This window comes from Nuphar pumila, chromosome 7 (assembly GCF_984573655.1).
Source record: "Nuphar pumila chromosome 7, dmNupPumi1.hap1.1, whole genome shotgun sequence".
NCBI lineage: Eukaryota > Viridiplantae > Streptophyta > Magnoliopsida > Nymphaeales > Nymphaeaceae > Nuphar > Nuphar pumila.
The window spans coordinates 24,135,034-24,160,107 of NC_143255.1; the positions used below are offsets into that span (position 1 = coordinate 24,135,034).

At 38.8% G+C, this 25,074-nt stretch overlaps 1 protein-coding gene across 2 annotated transcripts; it reads right to left on the reverse strand.

Moving 5' to 3' along the window:
• Window positions 1-1,156: 1,156 nt before the first annotated feature.
• Window positions 1,157-23,200, reverse strand: LOC149831550 (iron-sulfur protein required for NADH dehydrogenase, mitochondrial-like). Of its 2 annotated transcripts, XM_090013958.1 has the most exons (8): window positions 22,973-23,200; window positions 22,732-22,882; window positions 22,416-22,538; window positions 6,890-6,987; window positions 4,977-5,103; window positions 3,468-3,553; window positions 1,789-1,914; window positions 1,157-1,540 (listed from the first exon to the last, which is right to left on the reverse strand). In XM_090013958.1, the coding sequence occupies exons 1-8, from the start codon at window positions 23,033-23,035 to the stop codon at window positions 1,370-1,372; spliced, it is 945 nt and encodes a 314-aa protein (XP_089870084.1). In that variant the 5' UTR covers window positions 23,036-23,200; the 3' UTR covers window positions 1,157-1,369. The 2 variants fall into 2 exon arrangements, with proteins under 2 accessions (XP_089870084.1, XP_089870085.1); XM_090013959.1 differs by lacking the exon at window positions 22,416-22,538.
• Between the last annotated feature and the right edge of the window lie 1,874 nt (window positions 23,201-25,074).

Consider the following 25,074-nt stretch of genomic DNA (forward strand, 5'->3'; position numbering starts at 1 on the left):
ACCACCAGTTATACAACCGTACCATTGGTTTTTGAACTTGCAACGCCCTAACACAGGGTGACGTGCACTAGCTGCTGGTGGAGCCTGGCTGGTGATACAAGTAGGAGAAAATAGGAAAAGAAGACCATTAAAGTCTTCAAAGGAAACAATGAGATGGAGAAATAGGACTTATAAAGCCAACCGCATCTAGTTGAAATAAGGCATGATGATGATTATGAATCAAGAGGATGGTGAGACATGCCCAACCAAACTTGGGAGAGAGTATCCAAGTGAAGAGATGGAGGGTGCACATCTTGAAGAGGATGCTGGCATGGTACATGAAGATTGAAAAGGTCCCAACTTCGTTGTCTTGTATTTTTCTTTTATTTTTGATGGCAAGGAACCCTTGCTGAAGCGAGGAGAACCCCAAGTGAGGCCCATGACCACCTTGCCTAAAGTGGCCCACCACTGAAAGCTACCTATACACCCATACACCAGTGGGGTTTGATCCAGAGTCTTCATCTCAACGCCCTCACAACCACCTCGCTGGCCATGCAAGAGACCCCACGGTGATTCCTTGTCTTGATGGTTATGTCACAAGAACACGCCATTTTGGCTGCGTTTCCCTGGTGACACAAGCAGACACACCGATTTGGATACGGAATTGTATGCTCATTATTTTAATATTTTAAATAAAACTTGTTATTTTTTAATAATATTTCAATGAAAAGCATTTTTAAGCATTAAAGTACCACAAAATATTTTTTTATTATTAAAATTTAAAATTCCGTGTCCTTGTGTTCTTTTTTTAAAAAAATTTAACTTGCCAGTTGTACTTACATCCTGCGACCTGGCGTCCACATATTTTATCAAGAGAGTAGACTCCAACCAGGCAATGCAGTGGCGAGCAAATTATTCCCACTATTTGCTTATTTTCAAGCTAGAAAACCCTTGATGAGGCACTATTATGTACATTATAGTGGATAATATACAAAATATGATCATACACTGGGAAGATCCGACCGCCTCTCTCTCTCTCTCTCTCATATACACAGACAAGACAGAATACAGCATCAGCATTCTAAATAACTCTCTCTCATATACACAGACATGACATAGAATACAGCATCAGCATTCTATAGAACAAAAGGTAAAGATATTAGACGGTCTCGCAAAGTTCCACTAAAGCAAAATTTTCATTCATTTGAAAATTACACCACATTTTTCCTCTCAAAAAAAAAAAGAAAAGAAAAAGAAAATGTACGCTACATTTTGTGTGAAGGAAATAAAAAACAAAAAGGGCAGATAATTTTCGAATGTTTACATACATATGATTGGTGTTAAAAGGATCTTGACCAACAAAAATCAGTGTCGAAATGGACAGAAATTTTCATAACAGAATCTCTGGACGGGTTTGATGTGCTTTTTCCAACTCCTGCAGTCTCTTCACAACTTTGCTGGCTATGTCATTGTATGCTTCTGAAACAACAGAATTAGGTGATGATATAACTACCGGGCTTCCTTCATCAGATGTTCTTCGAATCTCTAAATCCAGTGGTATCTGCAATGAGACAAAAATATACCATTGCTTTGATCTAGCAGAAAAGTGCCATATATAAACTGAACTAACCTAAAATCCACACAATGGGATAGGTTCAAATTAGGTCAGATTTACAATATAATCATTGCATCTTTGCATCCAAATTGGTTCTCTCCAGCATAATGGTGCAATTGATTGTTGATTAAAACATCACGTCAACGTGATCAACTTAAAAAAATCCTATGTTGGTAACATTTAGTCTATAGTACCTCTCCAAGAAACTCCATGTTCATCTCATTAGCAGTTCTATGTGCACCTCCATGACCAAATATATGAGATTGTTGACCACAATGAGGGCATCTATAGCTGCTCATATTCTCCACCAATCCCAGTATCTGCAAAGAGCTGTGTCAATAACAAACCAAAATATCACAATGCTACTTCTCTCATAAATTATATCCTATCAATGATATATGAATTTCAAAATTACACAAGCAAATGACACTAAGAGAATGTCCATTAACAAAAACAGAAGAGGTATTAGTAAATACTAAATACCCCCACCAAACATTATGCACGCCTGTCACACTAAGGAATAACGACAACTCCAAAGATTTCTAATGCACGTTACCCAACTTAATACTGTGAAAAGCAGGATGAGGTTATATCTGCACAAGAGGACAATGTGCACACAACCAGTAGTAGAAGTCAAGAAAGAATAAGACCAATCAGTGACATAAGGAGTGGGTTCAGGTTCTCAGGCACACAGACAAGAAATAGGTTGAGAAATGAGATGCTAAAGACCTGCTTAGGAAAGGATTGGAAGAAATAGAATATTTTTAGATATTTTTTGAAATTTATATAATATCCTTTTAGGTTTTATATCAGATAATTTATATCTGGATGCTTACTGTCCATTGTGTACTATGTCATAATTTTACGCTATTTGTAACTATTAATATTGTGCTTCAATTATGTTTTATTTGTCAGCCAGAAGTCTTTTACATGAAGGCAGTAAAGTAACTGTGATTCTCTACCATCTTTTATATGTGTAGTTATGAAATATGATTGTCATAGGATAGAACCTCTGTCACAGATGTGGGCGATATTTTCAAAATATCGCAATATTATCACTATATTTTTAGCGAACGATATTATAGGTAAAATATCATGATATTTTGAAAATATAGCCAATTTGATTATATCGTGACATTATCATGAGAATATCGTGCTAGTATCAATCATTTTTACTGTATTTATTTATTTTCTACATCTTAAATGTGTTTTTCTTCTTTACTTTGTATTTTGTACTTATTTTCTTATTATATATGTATTTTATTATCCAAACATGATCTTTTTTAAATTATTTTTGTTACTTTTATATATTTTTAAATTTTTTTAAGCTCTGAGATTCTCCTAAGATTTATCACCAAACTGAGAATATCACGAGAAATAGCCTTGCTGAGATATGGCTGATACTGATATTTGTGACTATGGATAGAACCCATTCTCTTTTTCTTGCACCAACTTGCAGAATTCAAAAAATAATACTAATGTATAGTATCACATTAATTATTCTTAGAAACATTTGATGCAATTAACTATAAATAGAAATCTCAATCAGCCACAAAAACAACCGTGTTGAGTACTAATACATAGAATTGATCAACAGAGATCTTAGGAGTTCAGGATTTGATTCTACCACTGGAACACTGTGAGCATTAAGCAGGCACTACTTCAGACCAAAATAAACAACCTTTAATGAAAACAAACAAAAGATACAAAAAAAAGCAAAAGAGAAACAACACAAGAGACTGCAAAATTGAATCCTGCAAGCCTTTTGATGAAGTATAAACAATATCAATATGTCAATCCAATTCCTTTTTATCTCATTTAAGTTACTTAAAAAGGAATTCAATGAAAAGCAGGAACCAGCAGTAGTCCATACAGGAACTTCAACTTTACGGAACATGTTAGCCCCTCTCCGTGCATCCAATAGTGCAATGTCTTGAGGAGTTGAAACAATCAAGGCGCCTGCAGTGAAGCAAAGATAATGTTTAATATAACAGAAATTAAAGCTAAATCAATGCTTGCAAATAGAATTTTTTTGTCATAAAACATTTTCAGGTTCATATATCACAGAATAAAAAGCAAGACTAAAAAGTTACACGGAGGTAATCAACTTTCCGCTTATGGAAAATGATTCAAACAGCGGATTATCATTTCATAAAGAGCTATAAACAAATGCCTAAGTTTGCAAGCTTTAAGTTGCCATTAGTAGAGGAACTGTCATACAGTTGGGTTTCAGACTCTCACAATTTACAGCAATTAATAATCCAATTGATTGATCCTATGCTGTGCAATTCAAGAAAATACTTTTATCTTCTAAATGTTAGTCCTGATAAAATATGGGCATTATCTGTTCGTGACACATCAGTTGGTTAAATGATCAGCAAGAAACAGAAAGATATATGAAGACATAAACAGAACAGAATAAAATGCAAAAACATTTACAAGAAACGACATGCAAAGACTCATGTACAGGCTGTCAATGTGTTGGATTCTGGCCAGATCACCCCTGGTCCAGACCCAGAAATGAGTTTGAACCACAGCTACTGGATCCAGTCCAGGTCTACCTAGGCCTGACTTAGCAGGCCAGATCTGGATTGGTAAAACTAGAACAGGACTAATCAGGTAGTGCTCCTATATTTTGGAGAATATGCATACATGATCGGACCTTGGGTTGGGTCCAAATCTGGTTTACAAACACACATACCAGGTCCTTGTCCACAATGGACCTAAAGGAAGAATCCAAAACTGTTATCTTGGGTATAGATTCAACTCTTATTAGGTTGGTTCAGTATCAGGTAGGGTACAGTTTTACCTATGTCAATCGGCCTGCTTCAGTTCAGATGTCTGACTGACCAATTATTGTTTAATCAGATTTGGTAAGGCATTACTGTCAAATCAGTTAAAGGGGTTGTCCTCAGTTACAGGATTTGTACAACTGAATTTGAAACCGACTAATGTCCCAATGTGTTTACATGTAAAGAGTATCCAATTAGGGCAAATCGCTAATGAGATCTAGGCTCAGTAACAGCTTTTTATTTCTATCCAGCCTCAAATCCAACCAACTGACATAAGATTATGTCAAATTCAGCAATTCCTACAGCTAACCAAAATCTGGCACATTCACATCATTATCACCCAACCAGTTGACAGCCCTACTCATTAGGTCTCCAAATATTATCAACATAAAGACTGGATATTAGTTAAATCACATAAAAGTAAAACCGTTGCCCAGGGTAAATTCAATCATGGTCTGTGCCTGAGAACTTACTGCATAAATAAAATAAAAGCAAACAGTTCCACCAAATGTAGATATGTAGTAGAAAAATATCTCACTGAACCTTTCACTAAAGTACACCTCAGCTATAAATTTCAACTAACAAATAACCTGACAACTGCAGCCTCTGTGAAATAGACAACTGAGCATCCCCAGTGCCAGGTGGCATATCAACCACAAGTATATCAAGCTCTCCCCATGCGACTCCCCTAGTCAACTTTTCAAGAGCACTCATTACCTTCAAATACAAGAGATTTGTCAACAGAAATGTGTAACAAGAACAAACATCAAACATACTAATATCATGTGAAATTCTAGATCGTTCAGAGGTGTCATGCCGCAAACTAGTAATTTATGCTTATCAGTCATAACTTCTCAATGTATATTAGCAGTAAGTCAAAGGAAGATTTAAAACAATGCCACAATAATGAAATCTTTAAAAGATAAAATTAGGAAAAAAAGGAAAATAAATTATCTTTCAGATCGATCTAATGAAGCATGGGAGATATCACCAGTCCCAAGCAACATAATACAACTCTCTGTTCACTTCTCCTTCGATTGTTCAAAATTTCCATGTGTTTGGTGGATGATAAACAAGTTACTGAATCTTTGTCCTTAACAATTATTAAATGCCAAAGCTAGTGATTTCCATTAATTGGCACTACCAACAATATTTAGTTAATCATAAAACCTTCTGAGTCAGATTTAAGATGTGCATAAGGCAAAGAATTTCACTACAAAAATTCAAATAAAATTTTCTAAAATTACTAAAATAACCTTTTAGGTGTCAACTAATGCAAGGCACCACTATGATATAGTAGAAAATTTTGGTGAACACGTCAAACTCCAATCATTCAAGCAATCAATTTATAATGAAGGCGGCAACTGAATAATATATAAGTAAATAAACCAAATTGAGAAATCAAGACTCTGTATCCAAATCTCATGAGACCTTAATGAATACATTAGTAATTTGATTTTCTACACAAACAACAAAAAGACCCTAGTTTTCTCAGATGAAAAACTGACTGGACTCTATGCTTACTTCAGTATCTTCAGTTGTAGTCATATCAATGCCTAGAGAGACCATGGCATGTTCATCTAAATGAAAAGATAGAAAAATCAAGACACAATAGTAGTAACCATAAGCCACAATTTTTTACTCAGTTTTTCTTCTTCTCATTTTTCTAATTGTGTGTTCTTTGGTCTGCACCTGGACTGATGCATACGAGGGGCGAGAGACAACCAATTTTGAGATATATATATATCCAGCCATGAAGTCCCAGATCCATCTTGATAATTCAATTCATATTCAAATCCCATTTTCACCAAGATCCAAAACAAAAAATTAGAAATGGTTAGAAATAGAAGTAAAATAGACTCAGAAAATTTCAAGTTACAAGTAAATTAGGATTAGAAGTTTTCTAATTAGGAGCTGAGTAGGATTAGAAACTTCTCATTTATATATAGCAGAGTAGGACAAGGAGAAAAAGGATTGATAGAATTCCTAGCTTTTATTGTTATTTTTCTGAGAAAATAGATTTAATTTTTTCAGTTAAGTTGTAGTTTTCCATGCATTAGTTTGTTTTTTTCTGGTATCAGACCAGCAAACCTTAATGCTCTTCCTGTCATCTCCATCACAAAAATTATACATTGATCCTAGGAATAAATCCAAAATAGGATGTGTCAAGTCAGGCCTTCAGAACAATCTGCACATGAATAGGCAAAAATACTCGATGTTGTTGAATGTTCAATGATGATTTTAGTAGCTTTGTAACAAGGTTAAAGCAACAAAAAGAATAGAGAGGAGGTGGAGTTGAAAAAATAAAAAATAGGAAATAATAAGTTATAATAAAGTAGAAATTGACATATCAAGCATAGGTGCCACACTGATAGGCAACAAACTAATAGTATGATACACACATAATATCCAACTATAGTAACCAATGCAAGTAGCTCATCAGGACTAATCCTCATGGAACTGAGAAACAGATCAAATAACCTTTCCATAAAACAACACTTACCATGGGACCTCTCCATACAATTGGAGAATCCTTGCCAACAAGAAACCCAATGGACATGCATTTCACTCCATAGTTTTCCATAGGAATCATCTTTAAATCTGCCAAGAGAAATAATATGGAATATTCTTACCAGACCATAACTTAAATGAGAAAATCAGAATATGTTATAGATCAACAAGGCTTTCTTAACCGACACAATTAATAAAAATATTAGGATACATACTATGTCACACGGACTCGGCTCCAAGGTCGCCGCACCCGCGTCGACACGCACCGACACGGGTGCGGACACGGGTGCGGCTCGGACTCGGTCAACCCGACCCTGGGTGCGGTCAACGCACCCAGGGTCATTTTGGTCCATTTTTTGGATTTTTTTTTTTTGAATTTTTTTTTTAAAATTTTCTGGGCTACAGCTGTAAGGAAAAAAACCCATCACAACTAAAAAACCTGTACACTTTCAAGTTTTAAGTACAGAATGGGCACAACTCAAGTTTTTGTAGTTTTTTCCTGTATGAAGAAAGTGAATTATTACAGTGTATGAAGAAAGTTCCCAAAAGTGAATTATTCCTGTATGAAGAAAGTGTACAGAATGCCTTCACAACTCATCACCTGTCCCCTAATGGGCACAACTTTGACCGAGTCTTATATATATATATATATATATATATATATATATATATATATATATATATATATATATATATATATATATATATTATTTTATTTTTAATATATATATAGCCGAGTCCCCGTATCCAAAATTTTTGAAATTGCGCCGCACCTGTGTCGCACCCGCACCCATGTGACATAGGATACATATGACATAGCAACAACATATGTAGATTGACTAAATGATGCTAGATACGTGCCTAGCACACTCGATGTGAGGATGTGCTAGTTCTCCATATTTAATGATTAAAGCCTTTTTATAAGTTATTATCTATGTCGCAGGGATTCGGCCAGCAGGGTGCCGCACCGGCGTCGATGCGGCACGAATCAGGTGCGGGTGCGATCAAACCGACACTAGGTGCGGTCAATGCATCCAGGGTCATAACAGTCCAAATCTGGACTAAAAAAATGATGAAATGGGGTCTGGGCGGGGGATTAGGGCAAAAAAATTTACCCCCCCCCCCCCCGACCCCGCTGCCTTCCCTTCTCCTCTGAGCCGTCTCCAATCCATCCCATCTCCTCCGGCATGACAACTGCAGGTATGTATCTCTCTCTCTCTCTCTCCCGTCTCTCTCAATCTTCTCGACTAAACCCCCACCCCACATCTCTCTCCGCGTACCTCTCTCTCCCCAACCTCCTCCTCTTTTTCCTTAGGCATGCCAGAGGGGGGTGGTAGAGGCCACTCACCCGTCACTCGACTCGGCCACCTACGACGGTGTTGTCTGATTTTCTTGAACCCGAGTCGGGCTTGAATTCCGCCTCTCGGCCATGCCACCAGTGGCGGGCACGGCCTCGAACCCTACTCTTTCGGCTGGTTGTGTGTTCCGGTCTTCTCGAACCTGAGCCCTGCTCCGCCCCTCTCCCTTCCGCTTGTTGGTGGACCGAGCCAGCTCGGTCCTGTCCCAGTTTGGGACTGGGCACGGCTTGGCCTGACTGCTGAGCCACCCTTGTTGCGCTCGAGCAGTAGCAGCTTCTGCTATTGCTATCTTGAGTCAGGCCGAACCAAGCCGAGTTGCTGCTGTTGTCTCGAGTCGGGCCGAACCGAGCTAGGCCCAGCTAAGGCCGTGCTCAGCTCGATTCGGTTCACCATCCCAGACCGGCTCGCTCTGACTGCCGAGCCATCTCTCCTTGTTTTGCTCGAGGTCGAGTCAGGCTGAATCAAGTTGGGCCTGGCTAAGGCTAAGCTCAGCCCGATTCGGTCTAGCACTCCGGGCCGGCTCGGGTGCGCCGAGTCTGACTCAGGGTGGAGACAACTCAGTTGGACCTTGCTAGCCCTCCCTCTGCCTGCTCTGTCAGGCAAAGTCGGGATGAGCTCGCCTAGCACCAAGCCCAGCTCAGTTCTCCTTGCCCCGCCCCGACTAGCCATCGAGATCGGCTTGGTTGAACCCAAACCTGTTAGGCTGGGTTTGGCTCCCAGTGCCCTGGGCTGTCAAACCCAGCCCTTCTGATATGAATTTTATTTTAATATAATAATTTTTTTTGTTTTAAGGACGATAATGACGAATAAAAGGAAAGAACTTGCGTCATCATCATCCCCACATATAAGTTCTGCTGCTAGTATTACTGATAGTGGTAGTGAGAGTGTTGATTCAAGTTTGTTATCTACATCATGTGATGATGGGAGGTCACTATGGGTATATCGACAAGCTTGAAAAAGCTGAAAGAGGTGGTGAAAATAAGAGATTTCGATGAAAGCTTTGTGAAAGAGTTTATATTGAGTCTTACACAAGAGTTAGATATAAAAAGACAATTAGTGATTCTTGTACAATTAGTGTACCCTTTTTAAGCCACCAAGAAGATGCTAAAAAGAAAAGAAAAGTGGATGTAAGAGCTAGAAGAGTAACGATACAAGCATCATTTAATACATATGAAAGAGAGAAAACTGATAAAATGAGTATATACACTTGTGTTCATGTTCTGTTGTTGCCTGTGCAGTTAGCGGGCACTCTGAGTCTAATAATCCATGGTTTTGGGAAAACTGCCATTCCATCCAAGTTGATCTTTCAGATACAGTCACATGGAGACTTCTAACAAAAATGCTATTACAAAAGAAGAAGAATGCCAACCTATCATTTATTATAACAGCACAAAGAAGATCTGCCTATGCTGTTAACAAGTATATAACAACATCATGTAAAAGGATTTGAAGAATGTTGCAGAAATGAAATGGTTCCAGGTTTGCACACAGGTCAGGCACAGAGAAGAAAAAGAAAAGCCAAGGACTCAATGAAATAGTTGGATCCTACCTCACATGGAGACTAATGTGGATACTGGGATGGGGCCATATTATGAAGTTTTCAATGACTGGTATATAAGGGAATATGGAACAGGAATCAAAATGGAGCATCCATGTGACATAGATTGGATCACAAAATTATTATGATTCTTAAATTATGGACTGTAGTACATGGATTTTCTATGTAGGGTTTCACTTTACCGATTCAAAGAAGCAACTATTGAAATATAATTTAGTATATTAAATCATAAATAGTTGAAACTTTGTAAGCAAGATTATATACAGCTGACTCATTGGTTCGAGTTTCAACCATTCAATGTTTTAAAGGACAAATACAGCCATACCAGATGGTCCAGACAGTTCTGCCAAAAACATAACCAACAAAGATTTATAAAGAGTTCATTCGACAAGTTCGCCCAGCCAGCTCAGTCAATTCTTAAAACATTGATCCAACTTGCAGCAGCATTATAAGAATTATATCATATCACATATATCACATAAGACTATGATTCTTTGGAGTATTGTAAAGTTCATACAACACAATATGTTTCCAATATGTGGTGTATCATGATGCATCAACTTGTTGAAAATTTTCACCCGTAGAGAAAAGAGAGAGAGAGAGAGACGAAGAAGGAACCCAAGGCTTTGGCTGTTACGATTTTATGTTTTCCATCCTTGAATCGTGACCTAAACAATGCTTTTATAATGTTACAACACAGAGATATGGATCCGGGTTTGGTGTATCCAGACCCGACAGTCTAAGTGTGTTACAATACATAAGTATGGATATGTTACATAGCTGTACACAATCCATGGATCAACGTGGATCGGGTCGGATCCTTTTTCACCTTTTTCACCCCCCCCCCCCCCCCCCCTCAAGTTGATCATGGTTTTGGACCATGAACAACTTGCCTTTAAGCATCCAAAAAAGATCCTTTGTTAACCCTTTGGTAAATAGATCTGCAACTTGTCTTTCAGTATTGACGAACTCAGGCTCAATCATCTCTTTTTCTTCAACCTTCTGTTTCACAAAGTGTTGGTCAATCTCAATGTGCTTGGCACGACTGTGATGTACTGGATTGAATGACATGTTGATAGCACTTTGGTTGTCACATAGCAAAGTAGTGTGGGAAATCTTTTCTCCTACTTCAGTCAGTAGATGCTTGATCCATGTAGTTTCGGCAGTAGCAGTAGCCATAGATCTATACTCAGCCTCAGTGCTTGATCTAGCGATGGCCTTTTGTTTTCTACTGCTCCAAGAGACTAAGTTTTTTTCAATGAAGACGTAATATCATGATGTAGATCTTTGTTCATCAGGATCTCCTGCCCAGTCTGCATCACAATATACAGTGAGTTAGTGCTCATCTTTGCCATATGACTGAGGTGAATATATCAATCCATCCACAATAGTCCCTTTCAGATATCTAAGGATCCTCTTGACCGCTTCCATATGTCCAGTACGTGGCGCATGCATAAATTGAGACACTTGATTGACTGAATAAACAATATCAGGTCTGGTGAATGTGAGGTACTGTAACATTCCTATTATGCTTCGATACCTGGTAGGGTCATCACACAGATCTCCATCCTAAGCGCTAAGTTTTTGATGAAGCACATTCGGAGTTCTCAGAGGTTTGCAGTCTTGCATGCCTGCCTTGCTCAGAACGTCTACGGTGTACTTGTGCTGAGTGAGTGTCAAGCCATGAGCCTGGTTATCAACTTCTATACCAAGGAAATAACGTAGAACTCCAAGATCTTTCATTTTGAACATCTGACCTTGTAAGTCTTTTACTTCTTGGATGTGGGTCGCAGAGTTTCCTGTGATGACAATATCATCAACATAAATTAATAACAGAGTGCTCACAGTCTGACTTCTAAAAATAAATAATGAGTGGTCCAGCATGGAACGTGAAAATCCATGTTTCTGAATCTCTAGCGAGAAGCTATCAAACCATGAGCGAGATGCTTACTTCAGACTATAGATAGCTCTTTTTAACCTGCACACATGAGTTTTACAGTTTTGTTCTTGATACCCAGGGGGTTGCTCCATGTATACTTCCTCATTTAAGTCCTCATGCAAGAATGCATTTTTCACATCAAGCTGACTCAACTTTCATCCATGTTCAACAGCCAGGGAAATAATAATTCGGATTGTTCCCATTCTTACAACCGGACTGAAGGTCTCATCATAGTCTTGCCCTGCTTCTTGAGTGAATCCTTTTGCCACAAGCCTTGCCTTGTATCGTTCAATGGTTCCATCTGGCTTGTACTTTATTTTGTAGACCCATTTACATCCAACAACATTTTTGTCAGGTGGTCTGGGAACAACTTCTCAGGCTTCATATTCATGCAAGGCTTGCATTTCATCATTCATGGCTTCTACCCACTTGGTAGAAGTGGCTGCCTGGTAGTACATGATGGGCTCATCTTCCTTATTGAGAGCAGTTAAGAAGAGTTGAAGATCCAATGAGAAGTTGTTATAGCTAACCCACCTGTCAATGGGATGTCGTTTGCGGTTTGATTTTCTGACCTCAAGAGTATGAGAAGGAGTCGGATTGCCGTCTGAGACATGATTTGAATGGCTTGATGCTGTCGGTCTCTGTCTAGAATAGACAATGCCTTTGTATCTGCCTGGTACTTCTTCTGTATTCTGTGATCCTGACGTCCCAGTGTCTTCAAAACTCTCTTCTTCTTGTTGTACGCGATCTGAGGAGCATGCTTCATTGGAGTCAACAAAAAGTTCTGAACTCAACCAAGGATAGTAAACTTCGGTTGACATATTCGTTGCATCAGCTCTGTCATCAAAATTTTGTTCATCAAAGACAACATTTCTTGAGATTCTGATACGTTTTGTTGGTGGGATCGTTAAAAATAAGTGTATTCCTTGTTACGGATCACGGGTCAGGAGATCCAAACCCGTGATCATTGCCATTTCATTAATGGCACTGTGTAATTTATTCTCTTGTAATAAGGGTACTTTAGTACCCTAATCTTTGTATTAGTTTGTTATTATAAAGGGATAAGAATAGCAGCCGACCCATATACAATAGAGGGTATCGATTTTCTCTGCAGTCTCTCTCTCTCTCTCTCTCTGTTTCTCAGCTTTCACGCGTGGAAGGATTTGAGCATTGGAAATCTTTCATGGTATCAAAGCCACGCTACAACTGGACCTGGAATCGATCTCAAAGGTACATCTGAAAGACCTGTCTCTTCTCGATTTTCTCTTCTAAGTCAAGAAAATTTCTTTTCTTTTTTTTCTTCTGTCTGTTTCCTCAACCTCGTCTGAATTTTTTATTCCTCATTTTTCTTCTCGATCAGATCTGACGTTAATCAGATCTGAGGTTAATCAGATCTGCCTCATCTTACCTTTTCTTTGTCTCTTCATCTCAGACAGATCTGACGTTAATTAGATCTGATCAAACTTTTTTCTCTAATTTATCTGAGTTAACCCAGTTCAGATTTTCGATCTCAACCCCTTCATTAAATCCCTTCTCTCATTCTTCAATCTGTCGTTACATTGTTTATTGTTTTCGATCAGAGCGTGATCTAATCACGTAATCGGGGTCTTTTTTGACCCAGCTACATCCCTGATCAGATCTGACCAGGCAGATCTGACGTTACCCTCATTTCTATCATTTTATCTCTTTTAGCTTGAAAGCACTGCATCAATACCGAGTGTGAATTCCTATTCACATTTTTTTTTATGGTTTTCATATCCAGCATTCATTCTCTTCTGAAAATCAGAAATCTGATAGATATTCAATATTTGTTTTAAATCAACCATTGACCTGAATTAGCAAAAAAAAAGTTACAGAAACTGTAAACAGATTGTGCTGGACACACTCTAAATACTGTGAAACATGGATTCACTTCCTACTCAGTCGGTCCTTTCTTCAAGCTTCCTCAGTCAACTCGTGTCTGAAAAATTAAACAATTGTAACTTCTTGACTTGGAAGAGGCAAATCATACCTTTCATTAGGAGTCAGGATCTCTCCGAACATCTGGATGGATCTGTTCCAGTTCCTCCTGAGTTCATATCACGAGAAGAAAGGGACAACAAAGGAGAATCTACTACGGTATATGTTAGAAATCCTGAATTTGTAGCTTGGATGAAAAGAAACCAAGCGCTAGTTGCTTATATTACATCTACACTGTCTCAAGAGGTGCTCGTAGCAATTCCAGATGACTGCACTGCCATGCAACTTTGGAACAAACTTGTTCAGACATACTCACAGGTTTCTCAAGCCAGAATTATGTTTCTTAAAAGAGAATTTCAAATGTTAAGAAAGGATTCCATGACCATCATGGAATACTTGAACAAAATGAAGGTTATCACAGATCAACTAGCAGTTGTTGGATGTGCAGTAACTGATAAAGATTTGGTACATCAAACTCTCAGTGGATTGGGACCCGACTATCATATGATTGTTACTTCCTTGTTATGCTTACCTGAGCTGCCCAACTTTGAAGATCTGCGTGCAAAATTATTACAATATGAGATGAACCTAAAGGGGTTTTCTGAAGAATCATCTATGCATACTGGAGCACAAAAAGTTCTTGCAACAGGGGTTACTCATGCACGAGGACGAGGAAGCTATGATATCAAGGGAAAAAGAGGACAAGGGAGAAGTGGTCAAGGAGGTCGTGGATTATTGCCTACACCCAACACATATACCAATCCACAAAGACAGAGGCCAATTCCTACCTGCTTTCTATGTAATAAAAAGGGGCATATCAAAGCTAATTGTTGGTTCAATCCCCAAAATAAAAGAAAATCGACACAAACTGAAGCAAAAAAAGGCACAGACAGTACAAGGACCAACGGAGAAGTAAAGGAGTTATTGTTGTCAACTTTAACATAATTGAATCTGAAACAAAATGAGCAAGGTACTTGGTACGTGGACTCTGGCGCAACGACTCATGTTACTAGTGATGCCGGTAAGCTCCTGAAACTTGTTCCTTACATTGGTAGAAGTAGTATAGTTACTGGGGATGAATCACACCACTCTATCTCTCATATTGGAAACTCCATTATACCCTTGTCTGAATCTTCTATCAACCTTTCAAAAGTTCTTTATGCTCCTAACATCAAGAAAAACATTGTTTCAGTTTCTAAACTTGTTGATGATATCAAAGCCTCAGTTGAATTTACTCAACTCTTCTGTTCTTGTCAAGGATCTCTGCACGAAGGAGACGTTCGCTAGAGGAAAATGGCAAGGCAATATGTATGTTTTTCAAGAAGATCCTTCAGCACATATTCGCCCTGCAGACCCAAACTTGAAGCTCCACTCATCATTGCCTTCTGAGAATTCTACCTGTGTTTTTAGTGTCTCTGAAATCAATAAGTCAAATCTTTGGCATGGTCATCTAGGTCATTGCAGTAGTCGTTTCATTGAAAAGCTTGTTTCAAATAACCTTATTCCCAAGTCAAGTTTAGGAATAAATGTCAATGACAACAAATGTTCTAGTTGTCTCTTATGTAAGAGTCATGTCTTACCCTTTCATTCTATAAATAAAAGAGCTTCAAGACCTTTTGAAATTATTTGTTCTGATGTTTGGGGGCCTGCCCTAGTTGCCAGTTGCTTCCATATCTGGAACTAGATATTATCTTATATTTGTTGACAGTTATTTTCGTTATTTTTGGATATTTTTCATGAAACACAAATATGAGACTTTTAAGTTGTTCCGAAACTTCCATTCCTTTGTCAAAAACCAATTTTCTGAAAACATCCTTAGTTTCCAATGTGACAGAGGAGGTGAATTTTCTTCCATTGACTTTACTAACTTTCTTCAAAGTAACGGGATAAAGAAAATGGTGTCTTGCCCACACACACCTCAGCAGAATGAGATTGCTGAAAGGAAGCATCGTCATATTGTTGAGAGTGCGATGAGCATGATGCATGATAGTAATCTTCCGATTACTTTATGAACAGAGGTCTTTCATTTTGCAGTTCATGTGATAAATTGATTGCCTATGACTATTTTGAAAAACAAGTCTCCTTACTTGTCCCTTTTTGGTACACATCCCAACTACCATGATTTGCGTGCGTTTGGTTGTTTATGCTATGTTCATGTTGATAGTTCAATGAGACATAAGTTTCGGGACAAGGCCCTGAAGTGCAGGTTTGTAGGTTATGCTGATGACTATAAAGGATACAGGTGCTATGATCCGGTGAGCAAGCGCATCAGAATATCAAGAAATGTCATCTTCGATGAATTGAATTTTTATTGTCGATGTACTAGTTCTTCATAATCAAATTCTAAAATCAAGGCTTATTATCCTTGGCTGAATTATGAACTTTTCTCCGGAGCTAGTGATGTCTGCCCCTCAAATTGTACTCAAAAGGATAAAGAATCTGTGTCTACTGATGAAATGATTGTCCATGAAAATACAGACCCAACTTTGAGTCCAGAAAGGTATAAAGGTCTTGTTTACACTCGACAAGAAAGAGAGTCGCCCACCATAGTTAATCCAGAAATGGACACATCCCCTATATCCAACATCGTTGATGCTAGAAGATCCACTCGTTCTCGCCATCCAATTGAAAGACGGGTCAGTTATGAAAATTTCTCATTAGATTTTCAACTCTTTCTAACAGCCTTAAGTAAAGAAGATGAACCCATAACGTTCTCCCAAGCATCAAATTCCAGAAGATGGATTGAAGCAATGAATGCGGAAATGGAAGCTCTACATGAATGTGATACGTGGGATGTTATACCAAGACCACCTGAAAGAAATGTTGTTGGTTCGAAATGGGTGTACAAAATAAAGTATAAACCAGATGGGACTATAGAGCGATATAAGGCGAGACTTGTAGCCAAAGGTTTTACACAAGAGCAAGGACAGGACTATGATGAAACCATTAGTCCAGTGGTGAAGATGGGGACAATCAGAGTCATACTTTCTTTAGCTATTGAACATCAATGGACTATTAATCAACTTGACGTGAAGAATGCCTTTCTTCATGGAAATTTGAGAGAAGTATACATGGAACAACCCACTGGTTACGCAGAAGGCAATCCTACAAAATATGTATGCAGGCTAAAAAGGGCGATATATGGATTGAAGCAGGCATCTCGATCTTGGTTCGATAGTTTTTCGCTTGAAATACAAAAATATGGTTTTAAGAAATCTCTTCTTGACCACTCCTTATTTATATTTAAGAACCAAGATACAGTTACTTTGTTGTTGATATATGTAGATGATATTATCATCACTGGTAATTCCAATGAGCACATTGAAGAAGTCAAACATCTCTTAAATCAGAGGTTCAAAATGAAGGACCTTGGCAAACTACGATACTTTCTTGGAGTTGAAGTCGACAGTACCCCTGAATAGATGACTCTCACTCAACATAAATATACCATTGATGTTCTCAATAAAGCAGGTATGAAAGACTGCAAGCCCTTGGGAACCCCTAACGTTCTTCATCAAAGGCTTAGCTCTCAAGATGGGGATCCATTTGATAATCCCACACAGTACCGTAGCATAGTGGGTATGTTACAATACCTCACTTTTACTCGCCCTGATATAGTTTACTCTGTGAATCAAGTATCTCAGTTTATGCATGCACCATGTGAAGGGCATATGGAAGCCATTAAACGGATACTTCGATACCTGAAGGGAACGGTTGGGGATGGCCTCTTATATAAGAGAAAGACCAATGGGCAAAATGCACATGAGATCACTGTTTATTCTGATGCGGACTGGGCGGGAGATCCAGATGAACGCAGATCAGTATCCGGCTATTGTGTGTTTGTTGGGATGAATTTGGTTTCTTGGAGTAGTAAGAAACAAAAGGTTGTTGCCAGATCCAGTACAGAGGTTGAATACAGGTTAATGGCATCCGCCACTGCTGAAGCTACTTAGATTAGACACTTACTGACAGAAGTAGGAGAATCGATCTCTCGATCACTTCTTTTGTGTGACAACCAGAGTGCCATTAGTATGTCTTTTAATCCAATCCATCACAGTCGTGCCAAACATATTGAAATAGATCAGCATTTTGTGAGACAAAAAGTAGAAGAGAAAGAGATTGAGCTTGAATTTGTACGAACTACAGATCAAGTGGCGGATATATTTACAAAATGATTGACAAAAGACAGATTTTGGATGTTAAAAGGCAAGTTGTTCATAGTTCAAAATCATGCACAACTTGAGGGAGGGTGAAAAGAAGTGTATTCCTTGTTACGGATCACGGGTCAGGAGATCCAGACTCGTGATCATTGCCATTTCATTAATGGCACTGTGTAATTTATTCTCTTGTAATAAGGGTACTTTAGTACCCTAATCTTTGTATTAGTTTGTTATTATAAAGGGATAAGAATAGCAACCGATCCATACACAATAGAGGGTATCGGTTTTCTCTGCAGTCTCTCTCTCTCTCTCTCTCTCAACTTTCACGCGTGGAAGGATTTGAGCATTGAAAATCTTTCAATCATAACACCTATATCCTTTGTAGTCATCTGCATATTCCACAAACCTACATTTCTAGGCTTTGTCCTGAAACTTGTTTCTCAGAGACTGATCAATATGCACATAGCAAACACAACCAAAGACACGCAAATCATGATAACTAGGATGAGCTCCAAAAAGACAGTGATAAGGAGACTTATTTTCCAGAACAACCATGGGCAATCTATTTATCACATGCACGACAGAATGAAAGGCTTCTGTCCATAGGTTGATAGGAAGATTACTGTCATGAAGCATACTCATGGCACTTTCAACAATATGTCTATGTTTTCATTCAGCAATCCCATTTTGTTGAGGAGTGTGGAGCCAGGATACCCTTCTTCCTATTCCATTATTTTGAAAAAAAGAAACAAAATCACGGGATGATAATTCCCCACCCCCATCACAAAAATTGAATGGACTCAAAAAATCGACTTTTGATCAAGGAAAGAAAATTTTGAAACAAAGAGAAGACTTCTGACTTATTCTTTATGAAATATATCCAAGTGTATCGAGAATAACTATCAACAAAGATTAGACAGTATCTGCTCCCAGATCCAAAGACAATTGGGGCGGGTCCCCATACATCAGAACACATAATCTCAAAAGGTTTTGAAGCTCTCTTATTAATGGAATGGAAAGACAATACATGACTCTTACATGAAAGACAACTGGAACACTTATGACTGCTCTCATTCCCATTGAGACTTTCTTTTGGAATGAGATTATTAGAAACAAGTTTCTCAATAAAATGACTCCCACAATGTCCTAACCGACTATGCCATAAGAATGACTTATTACATTCAGAGATACTAAAAACACTGGCAGAAGAAGATGAACACGACTCTAACGAAGGCTTCGAATTCAGATGAACAGGGCGAACAACATGACATGGAGCTTATTCAAAGACATACATATTGCCTCGTCTTTTTCCTTCAGCGAATGTTTCCCTCGTGCGTAGGTCCTTGACCTGCACAGAGAAGGGAGTAAATTCAACTAAAGCATTATTATCATAAATAAGCTTGGAGACAAAGACAATGTTTTTCTTAATGTCAGGAGCATGAAGAACGACAGAAAGAGTAAGAGTGGAATGTGACATGGGAATGACAGTTTTTCCAACATGAGAAACAGGATGGTGGGATCCATCTCCAGTAACAATCTTACTTTTTCCAAAATAAGGAATAGGATTAGAAATCTTACCTGCATCACCTGTCACATGAGTCACTGCTCCTGAGTCGACAAACCAAGTGCCTTCATCACTCTGCTTCAATTTCAACTCTGACAAGGCAGATATTAGTAGATCTTTGATCTCTTCACTATCTCTGGTATTTGTGAACTTTCTTTTCGTTTCTGTCTGTAAACCCTTTCCTTTATTCTATGGATTGTGCCAACAATTCGCCTTGATATGCTCATTTTTGTTACAAAAGAAGCAAGTGGGGATGAATCTTGATCCCTGCGCATGAGCAAACATATTTGGAGTGGGGAGCAGACCACGCCCTCCGTATCCACTTCGCCCTTGTCTTCCTCGTCTTCGTCCTCTACCATAAGTCACTCCTGTGGCAAAAACTTCTTGAGAATTTGTGTGAATGTGAGTTTCTTCAGAGAATCCCTTCAGAGTCATTTCATACTGAATCAATTTCGCTCGTAACGCATCGAAGGAAGGAAGAGCAGAAAGGCACAATAGTGAAGTGACTATCATATTGTAGTCAGATCCCAATCCACTCAGAGTTTGTTGTACCATGTCATTGTCGCTTACGGCACATCCTATAACTGCAAGTTGATCTGTGATGGTCTTTATCTTGTTCAAATATTCCATGACGGTCATGGAATATTTTCTTAACAACTGAAATTCCCCTTTTAAGAAAACCATCCTTACTTGAGAAACCTGCGAATACGTCTGAACCAGTCGCTCCCAGAGTTGTAGCGTTGTACAATTGTCGGGAATGGCAACTAGAACTTCTTGAGACAGGGTTGAGGTGATGTATGCAACAACTAATTGACCTTTCCTTTCCCAATTAAGAAATTCCACATTTTTGACATACACGATCGAACTCGCCCCTTGATCATCTTTCTCTTCTCTCGGGACAAATTCTGGTGGAACGAGAGTGGTTTCATCCAGGTGACCTAAGAGACCTTGACTCCTTATAAAAGAAATAATTTGTCTCTTCCAAATCAAGAAATTTGAGGTATTCAACTTTTCAGAAACGAGTTGGTTGAGAAAGCTTGAAGAAAGATTTGATTGAGAGAGATAAGGGTCCATTTGAGAATGAAAATCAACGAGAATGTCAACCAGGGTGCTCACAAAAAGTTCAGCCCGCTTTCCTCTTTTTTTTCTCTTTTTTTAAAGATAGAGAATCGCAGGCTGTCGGATTCAGGAGAACTCAGTTTCTGAACCTTTTCTATACAGTCCAGAAACTGAAATTGACGTGATGAAGAATGCCTTCACATGTTAAAAAAATCTTTTTTTTACAAGAATAGAAATAGATAATCAAGAAATAAGTTTCACAGCATAGCAGTAAAGAATAAAAAAAATATTCGAATATGCAAAGACAGACTTAGAGGATATTAGGTAAAGGAAGATAAAAATAAAAAATAAGGAAAGAATCGGTGTTTCACATGAATCAATTCACGTGAAACACAGTCACCCACAGTTTGTGTTCACGTAAATAGGGTGCACGTGAATCGCAGATTCACCAAATATGAAACCCACGTGAATAGGGTTCACGTGGATCACTGTTTCACAAAGAAAAGAAACCCACGTGAGGTGTGGGTACACAGGAGATTTTAGAAAGAGGGGACGAATGAGCAAAGAGGGGAGGAAATGAGGAGAAACAGAAGAAAAGGGAGATGGGAACAAAAAAAAAACTCGATTTTCCGAACTTGAGAGAGGAACGAGAGACCTCGATTTTTTGAACGTTGCTCTTGCCGGAATCCTTTTCAGCCTTAGACGGATCTACGCTCTGATACCATGAAAGTTTTTCACCTGTAGAGAAAAGAGAGAGAGAGAGAGACGAAGAAGGAACCCAAGGCTTTGGTTGTTACGATTTTATTTTTTCCATCCTTGAATCGTGACCTAAACAGTGCTTTTATAATGTTACAACACAGAGATATGGATCCGGGTTTGGTGTATCCAGACCCGACAGTCTAAGTGTGTTACAATACATAAGTATGGATATGTTACATGGCTGTACACAATCCATGGATCGACGTGGATCGGGTCGGATCCTTTTTCACCTTATCATATAATATGCTTTTTATATCATAGCATATCATATGATAAGATCTTGCGCTCTACACGAATCAGCTACTTTTCATCATCACGAGAACTTTTACACCATTTTGGCTGGGCTCTTCTCATTTTGCATTATAACAGGTGGATCTACAATTTTGAAAAGAGTAAGCAGTAAAGGATATTCTGCTTTTGCTCAATCTACCTTTTCAGTCTATAAATAATATCCCTTGTCCAAAATGCTGGCAGTAGGCTGAGAAACGTATAAACACAACGCTCTCTCCAAACAAGAACACATTCTCTCTTGGAAAGCAAACCCAAGAATGGGCATGCAACAAAACAAATTCACTTGTTGCATAGCTGTAAGGTGCAAACTGCAAACTTTGTCAGTGAAAGTGGATCGGAGAGGTATTCAATTCAGTCTATTGGTTTTTTGTGGATATATATCAAGAAGGTTGCTCTGGAAGGAAATGAAGAGACTCAATGCTCGAAATCTTTTCGTCGGCAATGTTAACAGTTTCAGTGAAGAGCAGGCATAGGAATACTTCAAACCTTGTAAAGGCATCAGACAACAAGGGGACCCCTTAGCTTAAACAGAACCACAAATCATATATATGGAAGTACTTCAAACCATGACAGATGGCTTTAGCAGACTAGTGAAGAGGTCCGTTGGAAAGGAATTTACCCAAGGAGTGAAACTACCAGGTAGTCCTATCCTTACCCATATACTATTTTCTATTTACCATGACCAGCAACATTCCCCGCTGAAGAGACCGAGACATCAACTACCACCAGACTATCACTTCACAATCACATACAATAAGCTCAAATATGAAACAGCGGCGTTTCCAAAACTGTAAAAATTTGAGAAAACATAAAAAGAAAAAAATGGTATCTTTAATTCTATACTTTGAAGGATTTGTCAACAAAGCACTACCTTGGCTCACTTGAGGCTTCCCTTGGAGTTTCATCATTGTGGGGATGGATGGCCCATAGACATCAGCATCAAGCAACCCCACTCTCAACCCACACCCTCTTCCCAGTGCAATAGCCAGGTTCACTGCCCCAAACACACCCATAAAAAACTCTCATTTGCATAAGAACAGTGAACACCCACAATTCCAAACGCACAAACAAAGGCAAACCCCACTCTGCAAATTCTCAAACAGACACCACCCAACTACTTCATTCACCCCCCAAAAAAAAAACAATGAAGAAAAGAGAAAGCGAAAAAACAGAGAACCCATCATCACCTGCGGTCGTCGACTTCCCAACACCGCCTTTTCCGGACGCAACGGCGATGATATCTTTGATTCCTTCGATCGAAGGCCGACCGGTCGGTACCCCCTTCGCCTTCTCCCCCAAAGAGACGGCAGCCGAGAAGCCGCGCATGGCCTCTCCAATCTGTTCCCCCAACAGGGCAATCAAGATTCAATGAGAAAACGAAAGTGGGGGGGATGGAATTTGAAGAAGAAACGCGGAATGGTGGCTCACCAAGAGAGTTGGGGACGCTAAAACCCGCGATTTTCGTACCGAGAGGAGTTTGGCGAAAGCCATTGTTGAAGAGAAACCTAGCGGAGCGTTCTCTGGGCCATATTGCTAGAGGGAGGTTTTGATGAGCAAATAACCTCTCGATTTTCTTCCGCGGCTCGCTCGCCTTCGGGAAGGAGAGTGGCGCCGTATCGAAGACGCTCGCTCAATGGGCGCGGTGTGATGTGCAAGGGGCAAATGACTTAGAGAGATACGGGTACGACCCGACACGGGGAATTCGATATTTAAAAACATAGGATTGAATATAAAAAATAAAAATATTAATTATAAAAGTCAGAGCCGTGTTGGCTGTCAACGAGTCGGGTTTAAATCAGTTACCTGGCCCGACTTGGAAGCGAATGACCGGGTTTGGGCATAGAAAATGCTGACTAAAATATTAATCAGGTTCATCCAAACCTGACCGAGTAATATGTCAGTCAAATTTGGGATAAGATTTTTGTCATATAGTCGACCCAACGTGGCTTGTTCCAATTATTTTATATATTTTTTAAGGAAAAGAAGCACTTTAAATTAAGTATATTCGGCTTTGAGATTTCATTTTCTTGACCCGAAAAAATCGAACTCCAATCCGATACTTCGATGGGTCGAATACCCGTAACTCTAAGTAAAAACATGCATAGATCAAAGATGTAGCAAATAGAATGATCAGTGTATACTAAACATAAGACAATGACGTGGAAAATAGAAAACCATCGCTTTTAGTTTTTTTTTAAACAGCCAAGTGGACCCAAACACCAAATAATTAACCTGATTCGATAATATTGGGGTTTCAAACGAGCCTGACCCAAGCCCAGCCTGATAAGTCCTGAACCAAGCTCGAACCAAATAAGAGCGGGATCGGATTGGTTTGGACCTGTCTGGCCTTGGCCAGCTGATGTCTATCCTACTTGTGCATGTCTTACGGATCCCATCATTTGATATAGGATGGGCTCCATCCTACATTATCCTGCATTAAATCTTAGCTGTCAAATCAATGGTTAGGATTGGTTCACATTTTTCACCTTTACGTGTACGATCATGGCCGTCCAGATACTTGAGATGGATGGCTAGATCAACATAGGATGAAACTCATTCAATGTCAAAGGAGGAGATCCTATTTTGTGCATGAATGACTCCAAAAACAAGCTTTCACAGGCAACAGAACTTTTTTTAAGGCAAACTATGGGATTCACATTTTACAATAGCCACGAGGGAAGGAAGCCAGCACTGTTGTGGATCAATAGGATCTACCTGAAGTGTGTAGAGTAGAGAGAGAGAGAGAGAGAGAGAGAGAGAGAGAGAGAGAGAGAGAGAGAAAGAACAAAGAAGGTATTTTAAGTATACGGCCTGCTTCATGGGATTTTACTAGTGTTGATAAGTATCTCAGTTGATTTGAGTTATCGATGTTAATGCCTTATTATATAGAGGGGAGTTTGTTGTGATCTCCTCCTCTCCTGAGTAGCTGTTGCTTAGTAATGTTTCACGGTTATCCTGTATAAAAGGAAAAACTGTCTTCAAGATAACCTCCGTGTGCAAGCAATTTACAAACTCCATTTGATACGGCTCCTATGCGATAAGGTGAGAGTGGGACCTATTTAAAATTTGCATGGCCACCTGAATCCAGATCTTAACTCGATCTAATATCTCTAACTTAGCCATGCATATTGAGTCATGATGTTGGGATTTTTCTTTTCACTATAAGAGTTTTACACAGACATCAATAATATAGCAACAAGTAGTTTGCTATTAATCATCTATTTGGATGTCTTACTTAAAGATACTTCAATTCCATACAAGATATATGTTTTGAAAATAATTCTTTTGATATACCTTTTGTTAAGGGATCGACAATTATATCGAAAGTAGGTAAGTAACTAATTGTAATTTTAATCTTTTCAATCATTTCATGAATATAATGATATCTTACCATTATGTATTTACTTTTATAGTTATGTGCTTCACTCTTCATAAGAGCGATCATTGATTTATTATCACAGTAAATTTGTACTGACCTGTTGGTTATATCTTACTGCTTCAAATCACTTATGAAGTGACTTATCCAAATG